This window comes from Nicotiana sylvestris, chromosome 11 (assembly GCF_000393655.2).
Source record: "Nicotiana sylvestris chromosome 11, ASM39365v2, whole genome shotgun sequence".
Classification (NCBI taxonomy): Eukaryota; Viridiplantae; Streptophyta; class Magnoliopsida; order Solanales; family Solanaceae; genus Nicotiana; species Nicotiana sylvestris.
The window spans coordinates 137048495-137062836 of record NC_091067.1 but is presented as its reverse complement, the minus strand read 5'-3'; the positions used below and the strand labels follow the sequence as shown (position 1 = coordinate 137062836).

General features: G+C 35.2%; 2 protein-coding genes across 3 annotated transcripts; both read right to left on the bottom strand.

Moving 5' to 3' along the window:
• Positions 1-357: 357 nt before the first annotated feature.
• On the bottom strand, positions 358-1206 carry LOC104210554 (kiwellin-like). Its single transcript, XM_009759481.1, has one exon. It carries the CDS (start codon positions 1150-1152, stop codon positions 514-516), a length of 639 nt encoding a protein of 212 aa, XP_009757783.1. The 5' UTR covers positions 1153-1206; the 3' UTR covers positions 358-513.
• A 7337-nt stretch (positions 1207-8543) lies between these two features.
• On the bottom strand, positions 8544-12839 carry LOC104210555 (cysteine-rich receptor-like protein kinase 10). Of its 2 annotated transcripts, XM_009759482.2 has the most exons (8): positions 11830-12839; positions 11043-11168; positions 10383-10472; positions 10117-10301; positions 9844-10054; positions 9495-9732; positions 9245-9395; positions 8544-9169 (listed from the first exon to the last, which is right to left on the bottom strand). In XM_009759482.2, exons 1-8 carry the CDS (start codon positions 12764-12766, stop codon positions 8861-8863), a joined length of 2247 nt encoding a protein of 748 aa, XP_009757784.1. In that variant the 5' UTR covers positions 12767-12839; the 3' UTR covers positions 8544-8860. The 2 variants fall into 2 exon arrangements, with proteins under 2 accessions (XP_009757784.1, XP_009757785.1); XM_009759483.2 differs by lacking the exon at positions 11043-11168.
• Positions 12840-14342: the final 1503 nt, after the last annotated feature.

Here is a 14342-nt window from a genome sequence, read left to right as displayed (position 1 = left end):
AAAACAAGATCTCAGAGCAAAACTATATCTTGTCCCTGTTATTTAGGCTTTTTAAATATGTTAAACCTAATAAGTAGGATTTGACTTCAATATATTTCCACGGGGACTAACAACAACAACAACAAATTCGATATAACGGTGTAAGTGAGGTCCGGACAAGGACCGATAAAACAAAATATTTTCATCAATCACAACAAAAAAAAAAAGAATTACTTAGGAAAACTTTTCGTTCAAATTAAAGATCCTGATTTGCACATGTTTCTGCGGGAGTACTCGATCGAGTTACGACCATATTTGCTTTAATTTTTAGATTATTCTGATTTATCGCTCACTGTTAACGCTAGCTCGTTCATAGAATTAATAATAAACTAGGATATTGTTTTGCTTAATATCACCAAAGTTTTCTTGGAATTACACATAATTTAGATTATTATGTCATAGCTAATTGATCACTCTAATGTCCATCTTGTTACATGTAAGATGACACGTTTATTCAAGTACTTGTACTATATCCTAAGCCACGGACCAAGTAATAGGAACTACACCCGTATCTGTATCTAACCCCAAGTCTCTCCACACAGCAACTGAAGCATCCACTATGTTATATTTACACGGTCTCTGATAACCATGTTCAGCATCACAACCAGTAGTTGAGTCACATCCATCCACAACTTTAGCCGTTACACTCTTCCCATTATTTGCCCTAATACGTATCATTTTTCCACATCTTGAACCTCCAGCGTACCAACCAGTAGACAATGCTACTATTCTTTCATTATTATCATGATATTGATCATCACATTTTGATGGTCCGCCACCATCTCCGCCTTCACTGAAATCGTTAAGGGTAAGTTTGGCGGAGGTGGAGCCTGTGACAGGAGGCGAACACCGGTATATAGGATGAGTTCCGTGGCAATTGACTTGACCAGATGGCTGGCAATTGTTGGGATCAGGAGGAGAGTTGTTACAAATGTTTGTACCAACATCAGGGTCATCGTTGCATTTTCCTCTTATGCATATAAGTTGGCCGTCACAATCGTCCAAGGTTTGACAAGGGCCGTTGCATGAGGAAATGGCAGAAGAAGAAGAGATGAAAATTGTGAAAATGCAAAGAGAAAGAAAGATGAGCTTGATGATCATATTGGTGGCCATGTTTGTAAAAATGCGAAGGTTAGTGAGTAAGAAATGTGGAGGGGTGAAGAAAACTGAGCAAATTTAAATAGGTAATATTAAGGTGAATTCTTGGCTATTCAAATAAAGAACTTGCGTGGAAGGTGGATGCACGACTAGACTTCTGAGTTCTGACTAAATAGTTTCACATAAAGCTAATGGCTTGCTGCGTTTCCTCGACTGACTTTCTGTTTGCCCTTTATGTTTACTTGACTTGACTAAATTTAACTTTATTGGTTTACTTTTTTGTAATACAAAAATTAACTTTCATGTCTCATATATAGAGTATAGACTGCACAATTACCATCACTAACAGTTTGCAAATTCATTATTGCTAAAGCCACAAACTTAGAGAGCCCATTTGGACATAAGAAAATTTTTGTTTTTAATTTTTTTTTTTTTTGTTAAAATACTGTTTGGTTATTAAAATCTTACAATTTTTCCAATCTCACTTGAAAATACATTTTTAAATTTGACTCACCAGTTTTTCAATTGAAAATGGGAAGGTTGCTAATTTTTAGTAGCAAAAAATGTTGAAAAAAAGACATCCAAATATGTTACAAATTATAGCAAAACACAACTTTATCTTCAATTCAAATTTTAGTAAAATTTCAAATTAAAAAAAAGTGAAATTCATATCCAAACGCCTACTTATATTGCTACTGTACGACTATCATGAAAATACTTGTTACTATTAGCATAGTAGGTATGTTCGACTTGGAAAAAACAAAATCAATCGGCATTTGGACCTAAAAATATAGGGAAAATGATATTGTATAGTTGCTCTGAAAATAATAGCCGGTAAAAATTATACAAGTATCGAAAAAAATATATACACACAAAAATTATACATTTTTACAGCTATCGGATGTAAATAGTTTGTCGCGTAAAAGTTCGAACGTACAACTTCAAATGTTTTTTTGAACAAAATTAAATCAAAATCAAGTGTAAACACTAAATAGTTAGGATCGAAAAATTAGGTGTCATGCCGAAACTACCAAAGAAAACCTTGAACAACGATAAATCAAATAACAAAAGAGAAATATACTAAAAGAGACTTAACGTGGTTCGACCAATTGACCTACGTCCATGGCGGAGATAAGCAATTCACTATCTAAAAGAGAGTACAAAAAATCGAGAGAACAACCTCACGAAGAGGCAAACACAAGAGACACACTAACACTTGTAATGGTAGTCTTAATCCCGTATTTTAGTCGCTTATTACACTCTAATTTATTGCACTTTACTTGTGTTTGAGCTTTAATTGATGGTGTTTTGCACTTATTGTGTGTTTTATGCCTTGTAGGAGTGATTCCGAGAAGTGTATTAAAAGACGTGGGTGTAAGGCGATGCGTTTTACATATGCCTCAGCGAGGTGTAAGCCCCATAGATATTTAATTTTAATATTTTATAAAATAATATAATTACAGTAAATATTTATAAATATGTAAAATTCAATAAAATTTGAAGAAAACAATAAATATGTGAAAAATATATATGTAGATTTGCTTCATCCCCACAAAAAACTAGTCAAAACAATCTATTATACGCTACTTTGAAGCACAAGTAATTTGAGTCGAAAAAAATAAAATTTTCTACATAGAGGAACAAAAAGGATGACTGACCTGCAATTTGAACTTTGAACTTGCTGCTATGAAGGTGAATGGTGTTTTCTTTGTATTTGTAAAAAAAATATTCGTTGCTTTTGAGAGAATCACAGTTTTCAAACTTACTCATATTTTTTGTTTTTTCGGTGAAAGATTGGGATTTATTGTTATACTTGGAAAACATGTGTATTTGCAGTAACTGTGAACGAGTTGAGCATCATATCTTTGAGTTATTTCTTGTACCATCTTATTTATATTAATGTGAACTATTACTGGTTATTAGAGTTGGACTATGTTCTTTGTCCCAGCTCGTCACTACTTCAACCTAAGGTTAGGTTTGTTATTTATTGAGTACATGGGATCGGTTGTACTCATACTACACTTCTGCACCTTGCGTGCAAATATTGGATGTTGATGTTGCTGGGTATGGCGGGAGCTATATTTGAAGATGTACCTGCGTTCCGGTTATAGCTGCCTTTTGTCCTTGGTAGCTTTAGAATTTTAATCTGTTCATATATATTTCAAGCAGGTGATGTATTTACTTCATATCAGCTTTGTTAACTCTAAATCTTAGAAGCTCATGATTTGTACTACCAATCTTTGGGAATTCTTCGTATAATAGTTCAATTGCATTATCATTTCTCTTCTTAATGAATCTCATTAAAATGGATAGTTGTTAATCGGCTTACCTAGCGGGTTAGGTTAGGTGCCATCACGAATAATCAGGTTTTTGGTTGTGACACTATTAATCTTATGTCTTTGTCTATTTACAGAAAATTGGAGGGTGAGATTGGAGAAATAAGGTCGATAATTGTGTCATTGCAGTTGGCGGATCAGACCAGCATCTTACCTGAAAGAATTGTTGAAGATGTGTTGGTTCGGGTAGACAAATTTGTGTTCCATGTGGATTTCACTGTGCTTAACATGGAAGAGAATATAGAGGTCCCTCTAATTTTAGGAAGACCATTCTTGGCTATGGGCAGAGCAATTATAAATATTCAGGAAAGGCAGCTCATGCTCAGAGTGGGGGATGCAAAGGTGATCTTCAAAATTGAAGGAGAAAGGGATGCCCTTAAAGAGCAATTCGGAAAAAGTGAAGCTGATAAGTGTGGGGTATACCCTAACAAGGTGGAAAAGAAGATCTCAGCATGGATATGTGCATTGGGTTAGGCGTGCAAAGGAGATTCCGACTTCGAATCAGATCCCCACTAGATGAATCAAGGAAGTTTCCTTTACCTCTTACTTTTTATTTGTGTGTCATGGGGACATGCCATAATTTAAAGTGTGGGATAGGGAATGTATATATGTATATGTGCGTTTTTAATAGTATCGTTTCTTTTGATTGAAATTTTTTTGAATTTTCCCAACGATAGATTTCCTCGACTGTCTTCTTGAGGGATTAAAGTCGAAGAAAAATATTTTGTTTTCCTAGGTCGTGCAACAATTCGCCCTTGGTTTTTCTTTGTGCCGCGATTCTTTTCCAATGGTTTTGTTGAACTGGGTGTAGTTATTATTTTTAGAATTTTTTGTAGGAGTAGAAAGTCTTGTGCTATGATTTGAAATGAAGGGAATATCTCTTGACTTTATTATACCTTGAGAATAGTGAGTGTTTTAGTTGTGACGTTTAGGCTCAATTTATGACTCGTGCATAAATACCTTAAATGGTATGTTCTTAACTTTGCGTAAATGCTTTCACTAGAGTGTCTTGATGAGTCCGATCCTGAGTGAGTTATGTGACAGGTGTGTGTGAGGTTTTATATTATTTTATGCATTGCTTTTGATGTCTAGAACTTGTCCCGTGTATTTACAAAGCGGATAGTAGTTTTATTTAGTCTTGAAAGTAATATAGGCGTTTCTTTGTTGACCCAATTATATGCTTTTACCCACACAATTGTTATGTATTGCAGTTAACCCCTTTAAGCCTGTAATCTTATTTCTTTGGTAACCACGTTTCAAACCTTACCCATTTGTTTGGATTGAACATCTATTTTAACTTTTTACCTCTCTTGAGCACTTGAATTTATTTTGAACTTTGTAAAAGTAAAGTGTGGGCGGTTGGTTAGGATTTTGTGTGGAACTATTGAAATAGGAGAAAGGTGCATTGTTTTGAAAAATTAAGAGCCACTTGAATTGAAAAAGAAAAGAAAAACTAGTTGTATTATTGCGAAAATATTCCTTGATAGTGGTAACTTTTGATGTATTTATGCTTAAAGAAGTTGGGAGTTGACGTATATTGATGTGAATGTGAAATTATGGTTTGACATAAGCGTGGGGTTTTGAATGGTTAATTGTATGTATTAAATGCTTAGGAAGGTGTAGTCACTATATCCAAATGTATCCTACCCATCCCGCAGCCTACATTACAACCAAATAAAGTCTTACTTGATCCTGGACTGAATGAGCTCAATTAGTAGAGTAGTACACTACGGGCAAGCCTATGGTACGTCTATTCTGACATAGGAATGTTACTTCTGAGAGTGAGTGAATTCTTTCTATCTTGAGTTTCTAATTGTTCTTGAATTTTATTATGTGTGGAACTACTCTCTATTATTATGTGAGGGAACTTGATTCATGAAGAAAAGGTAATGTCGTTGACCTCTATGTTAGAGTAAGTGAGCAGGTTTTGAAAAATACGTGGTGTTTTTGAGTCAAATCTTGAGGCAAGGATGTTACGTTGGAGTGCTTAATCTATTTTAAATATTCTTGATGTGATGAGTTAGGAGAGTTATTTTTTTTAAAAAAAATCGTGTTTATATAAAGTGTAGTTTGTTTGCTCGAGGATGAGCAATGCTTTAAGTGTGGGATGTTGATGGTAGGCTATAATCCCGTATTTTAGTAGTTTATTACACTGTAATTCACTTTACTTTACTTGTGTTTGAGCTTTAATTGGTAGTGTTTTGTACTTATTGCGTGTTTTATGCCTTGTAGGAGTGATTCCGAGCTATGTTGATGTTGTGGAGCTAATTTGAGCTATTTGAAGCTTTGAAGTCTCAGTAAAAGCCCAAGGAATTAAGCTGGAATTGTATTCGGGGGTCGAGGACCAAGTCTGGACATTAAAAATCAGGATTTAAGTCGTGCTCTAAAGAAATTGTACTACCACGGTGCGTGGGAGGCGGTGGGTCGACGTGATGGTACATTTCTACTGCCTAACAACTTTTCTTGATCTTTGATAAACTGCATTAGCACCCTGCATGGCGCGTCGCCCCACGCGGCGCGCCTGTGCATTTTTTCCCAGAGCTATTCTCCTATTTCGGCTAGGAAAGGGGGGTTTCATCCGAGCCCGATCCTACTTGGTATAAATACATGAAAAAATATTTTTTCTGGACTTTTGGCATACTTTCGACCTAAGGAAGCTAAGGAGGAGTTGTAAGAACATAAGCACAAGGATTTCATCATTCCTTCCTCACTCAAGACCCGAATTTGGATCGAATCTATGTTTTCCTATACTTTAATTATATTTGTGATGAATTTCTCCATGTCTATGGAGTAGTTCCCTTTAGGGTTTGATGGATTTGGTGTATTGATGATTGTTTGTGGATTATAACTCTTGTTTTATATATTAAATCGTTTTGGAAGATTTAATTGCTTCATCTATAGTCAATAGTTCTTGTAATCGCGAGAGGCATAACTTGTGATATCTTTGCATCATATTGTTGGTTGAGTTCATAGATTCGTATAAGTAATCAAAAGAGGCTAGTTGAACCATTGATTTAACCTTGTTAGAAGTGAATTATCTAGAGTTAGATCCCGAACAATTATCATGCAACTATCCTGTCGAAACCCTATCTTCTCCCACTGATAACTTTATTTGCTTTTTCTTTGTCTAGATAGTCACTAGTCAATAGCTTTAGATTATTAATTAATTTTAATTATTAATGATATAAATCTCAGCTGTTGATCCTCCTGAATAGCAATCAAGCTAGAAACTACGAGAATATTGTTTAAATCAAATTCTTGTGGATACGATATTATACTATACTATCTTTGATTAGCGAGCATAAATTAATTGTGTTTTGCGCTCGTCAACCTGTCCCATAAAGTTCTCCCCCTAAATATGACTCAAGCCCCATATGGATACATTGTGGATGCTACTGAATGAGAAGGAAGGGTCCTCAATTTATTGAAGTCCAAACATTTTCCTACAAGAAAAAGGACTAGCCAAATATGGGAGATTTATAATTTTCTTCTGCAGACAGGAAAGGCAAATTATGGTAAATATGTTGTCCTTTCCTTCAAGAGATAGGAAAATCAAATATAGTAAGAAAATCAGGACAAACACCTAACAATTCTCTCTCTTGACCTAAATTTTCTGACAAAATAGATTTGATCAACCTTCTTCATATAACCTTCAACAGGTTATATCTCCAAATCTCTACCGTAAGGTTTGTCTCAACGTGAGCACTCCGGTCAAATTTCTCAGACAAAAATCATGATTATCGTCAAATCGGTTGCGGCTAAAACTAAATCTGCCAAGATGAGCCTATTTTGAACCTCGCTTTGATACCACTTGTTAGGTACGAAAAAATCAGATGTCATACGGAAACTAGTAAGAAAACCTTGAACAACGACAAATCATACAAAAAAAGGACTAGCCAAATATGGGAGATTTATGATTTCCTTCTGCAAAAAGGAAAACCAAATTATAGTAAATATATTGTTCTTTCCTTCAAGAGATAGGAAAATCAAATATGGTAAGAAAATCATAACAAACACCTAACAATTCTCTCCCTTGGCCTGAATTTTCTCACAAAATAAATTTGATCAACCTTCTCCATATAGCATTCAACAGGTAGCATCTCCAAAAATCCACCGTAAAATTTGTCTCAACGTGAGTAGCAGTTCGATCAAATTTATCAAACAAAAATCATGGTTATCGTCAAATAGGTTACAACTAGAACTAAATCCGCCAAGATGAACTTGTCTTGAACCTCGCTCTGATACCACTTGTTAGGTCCGAAAAAATTAGGAGTCATGCGAAAACTAGTAAGCAAACCCTGAACAACGACAAATCATACAAAAAAAAGAGAAATATACCAAAAAAGACACAAATATTTAGCGTGGATCGGTCAACAGACCTACGTCTACAGCGGAGATGAGCAATCCACTATAATAAAAGAGAGTACAAAATATCAAGAGAACAACCTCACGAAGAGGCAAACACAAGTGACATGCTAACACTTGCACCGTAAAATTCTCCTCTTAAACATGACTCAAACCCATATGGCTACATTGTGGATACTACTGAATGAGAAGGAAAGATCCTCAATTTATAGAAGTCTAAACATTTTCCTACAAGAAAAAAGACTAACCAAATATGAGAAATTTGTAATTTGCTTCTACAAAAAAGAAACTCAAATTATTGTAAATATGTTGTTTTTTCCATCAAGAGATAGAAAAATCAAATATGATAAAAAAATCACGACAAACGCCTAACATAAACACCATCTAGTACGTGTTGGCACATAATAGAAAATGCAAACATTCCTCCTTCATCGTTTGTGCAAGAGTTTCAAAAAATGTTTAAATAGTCTTGGTCTACTCCATCGCTTGCCTTAAGATTTTGGAGTGAATAGGCAGATGTCTCATATGGTATAAGAGCCAAATTTAAAAAGACTTGACACTCATAAGTTAAAACTTCAAAGGAAAATTACTTTGTGCATCCTTACCTGAAAACAAAAATTCAAATTTCTCCCTTTCACTCAATATTTGGGCTTCGTCGAAGTGTCACGAAATAGGAAAAATGACATTATATAGCCGCTCTAAAAATAATAGCAAAAAAAGGAATATTTTTTTGTATATATATACATTCTGTATGTTATATACAAAAATTATATACACTTTTTCGGCTACCAAATGTAAATAGTTTCTGACGCGTACTGAAAGTGAAAAAACCCCACGAAATATGTATCAACACAAGCTCTAATGAAAGGGTGAAGTACACAAATGGCCCTCAAAGGATGTTCTTGAACTTTTGTCTCCATTTGCCTCGTGGAAAACACTTTTAACTTTTGTCTCAAATGGCCCTCACTCACCCTATGGAAAAACACTTCTAACTTTTGACCTTGAGTACTGCATTGGTAGACTTATCTTCCTTTCAACTCTGAAATTGATAATCCATTTATCGAATATCTTTCTGCTTCTTCAGACCTCTGTGCTTGTTGATCCCCCCTTTCTATGAAAAATCCGGGTCGCTCTGGTGGTGGTGGTGGTTTCCTCGACCCATTAGTAAGCATGGAAACCACACTGGACATTGAAGGCCTATCTTTTGCATAGTCTTGCACGCACAAGAGTCCCACATGAATGCATCTCAGTACTTCGTCGCGCGAGCATGACTCAATTAGTGTTGCATCTATTAGCTCCAAAGCTCTCTCTTCTCTCCATAATTCCCATGCCTGAAACATAGAAATGCATGGTATTATGTTTCTCTGTTTCATGAGATAAGTTCATAAATAAGTCTAGAAACATACCAGTCCTATGAGGTTTAGTGGGTGCTCAGAATCATAGCAGCTGTTGTTTTTCTTCCCACTAACAATTTCTAAGAGTAAAACTCCGAAGCTGAATACATCTGTCTTTGTTGAAACAATGCCTCTTAAGGCATACTCTGGAGACATATAGCCACTGAAGTTGTGTTTGAAAGTGTACTTAGACTTTTGAGTAAATATAAACTTGTATATGACTATAAGTTCAATTTGGCTGAAACTATGGGTTTTCACTTACTGTGTTCCAACAATTCTTTTTGTATTTGTTTCAGATTCTTGCTGTCCAAAAATCCTCGCCATGCCAAAGTCCGATATCTTTGGATTCATGTCACTGTCAAGTAATATGTTGCTCGCTTTTAAATCTCTATGAACAACTGTCAACCTTGAATATTTATGCAGATAGAGTAGACCTTGAGCAACCCCTTCGATGATTCTGAATCGAGTGCCCCAATTTATTTGCTCCTTTTTGTTAGTATCTGTTCATATCATAATAGAGGATTAAAACGAAGCAGCTTGTGGACAAATACATTGCAAATTGGTTGCAAGTATATATTCTAATCGTTGAAGAAGAGAAGTGCGGTATTTACCAAAAAGGAAGAAGTCTAGGCTTTTGTTATGCATGTATTCATATACTAAAATCCTTTCTTCGCCTTGAGTACAGTAGCCTAAAAGCCTAACAAGTTTAGTGTGTTGAAGTTTTGCAATCAATAGAATTTCATTCTTGAACTCCAGCAGACCCTGTCCAGAACTTGTTGAAAGCCTTTTTATAGCTACTTCTTGACCATCAGGCAACTTTCCCTGAATATAACGACTGGTTTCAGTTTATTTCTAACAAGAATCATATTCATTCAATGTTTTACCTTGTAAACTGGTCCAAAGCCACCCTCACCAAGCTTATTTCCTAGTGAAAAATTGTTCGTGGCAATTGCCAGGCTCCCGAAGCTGTATAATTGCACTTCTTCACTCATCTTCTTGTCCATCTTTCTCCTTTTTGCTCTATTTGTTGTTTGATTAAGCAATAGCAAAGCTGTTGCTTTTGCTTTCCCTGATAGTGAAAGAGAAGGTTGTGAGATATTAAAGTTTATTGTTGTGTCAAGTTTTATAGCTAAATTCTTCAAGTGCTTACTTTTCCTGTGCAGAAGGTAGCATAGGGAGCTAAGTCCTACGAATATTGTCAAACCAATTGCAACTATAAGCCATATCCACCATTTTAATGCTGCATCAACAAAATGAGCCAAAATTCACAAAAGTTATAATAAAGCATATTTTTGGACACACACTTAAATTTTGGAACTGTGAGATGCATTTTACATCCACAGGTTTAAACAGATGGTCTAAAGGACCTTTCTCTGGATATACTCGATACAATGACTAGATTTACTAAAAGACTAATACACGCCTAAAATTATGATAAGCCGTTGAATGGACCATATCGACGAACAATCAAAAAAAAGTTTTCACCTTCAATCCTAAACAATACTTCTCTAGAAAATTTTATCGAGTAAATAGGATTCATACAATGGTGATTAACCCCTCTTTTCTCATAACTCATAAAGAGAAAAAGAAAACATAAAAGTAATGGAATCTACTACCTCCTCTTCATGACCTTAGTTCAGATTAAAAACTAAAAAGACGACTAGCTATGAGACCTCGATAGAGCAATCTCAAAGGAAAAATTAACAGAAGCTAGCAGAAATGCAGTTTAAAAAGTGAGATTAATCTACTAATTCAGGAGCTACTATTCAGTTAACAAAATGCAAAAACAAGATTTGTATACTATACATACAAGTTCTTTGAGATGAATCAGATGATCTTGGCGTTACATTGGGAGATGGTGCTGGTGATAAGGCCGGAGGAATTGGGATTGTACTTGGTACATTTGTGGCACTCCTATTTCTTGTTGGCTCCGAATCTAGGAAAACACATTGCACAATTCTAGTTAGAACACAATCTCTACTGGCGCTATTAACTTTGCTAGTCATACAAGTATAAGTGCAAGGAATTCTTTCGAACTTTACTTAGGCATAAATGGCAACTAGCAGGAGTATGTTTCTAGTACTATTATTTCCAGATTTCCATCCCAAAACCTGGACATCTCCATTTTGCTTTCACTTTTTTTTCAAGGATCGCGTGACACCGAAAATTAAGAGAACTTAACAAAAAGAAGGAAAATAACCATTATTTCCACTAGAACATTGTTTTCTGTAGTCATACTAATTTATAATACTCCATTTGATTGGTTTCTATTTATTAGCGAGTAAAAAATAGTACAGTGAGACATCTTTATATAACAGCATTCCTATATAATAACCATTTATTATACAATCCAAGTTTTCTCGGAACCAATTTTTATGTTATGTTATATTATATATTTTCTGTAACAACACTTCATTGTAGCATCCAAACAATATCAAAACAAAAGCAGTTGTTATAGAGAGTTTTGACTTTATATGGAAATAGACATCCACATTTCAGCAAGGTAGAAAAATACAAATAATATTCATCTACACATGCTAATCATAGTCTTTTGGCTTTAATTATTTATAAATTTCCCACAAACAATTATCACATACCTTCCTGAATGGAGGCACTATATCCACTCTGCTCATCCCAAAATTTTGACCACAACATAACACCACCATACTTGCGCGATTTCTTGATCACCGGAAGAATTTTGCCGATCAACACATCCGCCGGAATAAACCCACTTCCGGCGGCTTGTGGTGCCGCCGGAAGACCCAAAAATATCCTTGTAGCATTCACCGACGACGTCCACCGGATCCAAGAATTTTCAATATTATCAGTATTATTAGGAGTATACTGACACGGAGGATTATTGTAAAATTGAACCCAAACATTGTCAAAAAGACCTGTATTTAAAGCAGTACCAAGCAAACTATCGGGAAATGGACATTGTGGAGCTGCTGTTAAGTACACTTTTTTTCCAATCTTACCATAATCTTTCAAGTATTTAGCTAGATCGTCATAGTAAAGAGACGATCCAAGCTCAATATCAAAATCAATTCCGTCCAGAACAGCACTACCTAAAGGTCTAAAAGAGGAATTTCCACCCAAAAATGTGTTCCATAAATAACGCGCAAAAATTTTGGCGTCTTCTCTTGAAGCTAAAGAGTAATTTCCAACTCCACCACCAATGGATAACATTACTTTGACGCCTAAATTTTGGCAAAGCTTGAGTTCTGGACCGACGGCGGCGCATCCGTCACCGGCGGGGTTGCAGTGACCGGCGAGATTGATTTCAGGAGTTTGGCCATTTCCGAATTTGTTAAGGAAGGCTAAGTTGACATAGGAATATCTGCCCGAGGCACAGGTTTCGTTTAAGGTTGCTTCGTTTCCGTTTTGGCCCCAGTAAATGGCTATGGCACTAGCAATTGGGGTTTGGAGAGCTAGGAATAAAACAGATAAAAGAAATTGATGTTTGGTCATTTTGGATAGAGTATATGGTGTGAAACAGAGATTTGAGAGTGGGGAGAACCATAATTTGAGCATGTAATTGAAGAGAGAAGTGAAGAGGAAATGACAAATTTCTGTATATTCTTCAACTGACAACTGTACATATCCTTACTCATTAGTCTAATAAACTGACTTTTATAATCTCTTAACTAACCAGTTGTAAATACACCATATTACCCTCGACAATTCATTCAGGCGTTTGGACATGAATTCCATTTTTTTTTTCAAACAATTTCACTAAAATTTGAAGATGAAGTTGTGTTTAGTTATAATTTTTGCAATATATTTGGATGTCATTTTTTTCAAAATCATAAATCATGATTTATACCCCACAACTTGTAAAAAAATATCAAAATTACCACAATTTAATTATTCTACTTGAAATAAACAATCAAAATGCTATTGTTTAACTGTTATCATATTCTGCTTTAGTGCAATATACAGAAGATGCAAAATCAATATCGCATTTTCTAATTCTACTAACACACAAAGAAAGTGCAAAAGCAGGCATAATCACATATTTCTCATAACCATATAATCAAACTTACAGTAGGCAGAGTTCAAGTATCAACTAAGACTGATGTTGAATCAGTCGTCAAAGATATATTTGCCAAAGATGAAAAACTGATGGGGTCATTTTATAAATTTTAAAAATATAGAGTAAATTTATAAAAAAAAATATAGAGTAAATTTTTTTTTTTTTTGAGCCGAGGGTCTCCTGGAAACAGCCTCTCTACCCTTCGGGGTAGGGGTAAGGTCTGCGTACATATTACCCTCCCCAGACCCCACTTGTGGGATTATACTGGGTCGTTGTTGTTGTTGTTGTTGTTGTGTTATAAAATTAAACACTAGCAAATTCCCATTTTCAATTGAAAAAGTGGTGAGAACTAGTTTTTCAAATTTGAAAATGGATTTTCAAGTGAAAAGGGAAAAATTGGTAAGAATGGGATAACCAAACATTATTTTCAAAAAAAATTTGGAACAAAGAAAAAAATTTGTATGTCCAAACGAGCTCTAAGTCACTCCTTACTTTTCAACACTCCCCTCAAGTTAGGTGATGTAAAAACATCAAACACACTTAGCTTGGAACTCAAATATTTATGCTGAACTTTGCTAAGTACTTTAGTCAATAAGTCTGCATGTTGATCTCTTATTCTAATGTACTTTGTTCTGACCAAGAAGGAGAGTATTGACATAACTAGTAAAGTTATTTCCATGTGACTAGGAGGTCACGGGTTCGAGTTGTGGAAATAGTCATTTGCAGAAATATAGGGCAAGGCTGCATACAATAGACCATCATGGTCCGACCCTTTCCTGGATCCCATGCATAGCGAAAGCTTAGTGCAGCGGCTGCTCTTTACTTTATTCTGGCTAATCCATGCAAAATCTTCTCCCTTATAAAAGTCTATATCAATATGCTTGGTCCTTTCGTGAGACACTAAATTAGCGGCTATCACAGTGGTTAAGAGATGTTGAGAGGTGAAGAAGACAACAAAATGAGCAAATTTATATAGGCAATAAGCAAACGAATGAAGGTGGATTCTTGACGGTGTTATTAATCTATATTCGTAAAATAATTTTGGAGAATAAAAATAATGTAAAAAAAATAGAA

What these genes read in the sequence shown, in the direction of transcription:
- LOC104210554 (XM_009759481.1), bottom strand. Translation starts at nt 1,152, where the DNA reads ATGGCCACCAATATGATCATCAAGCTCATCTTTCTTTCTCTTTGCATT.
- LOC104210555 (XM_009759482.2), bottom strand. Translation starts at nt 12,766, where the DNA reads ATGCTCAAATTATGGTTCTCCCCACTCTCAAATCTCTGTTTCACACCA. An exon ending in CCTAGACTTCTTCCTTTTTG is followed by an intron (nt 9,733 to 9,843) that starts GTAAATACCGCA and finishes TGATATGAACAG; the next exon opens with ATACTAACAAAAAGGAGCAA. An exon ending in AAAAGAATTGTTGGAACACA is followed by an intron (nt 9,396 to 9,494) that starts GTAAGTGAAAAC and finishes ACACAACTTCAG; the next exon opens with TGGCTATATGTCTCCAGAGT.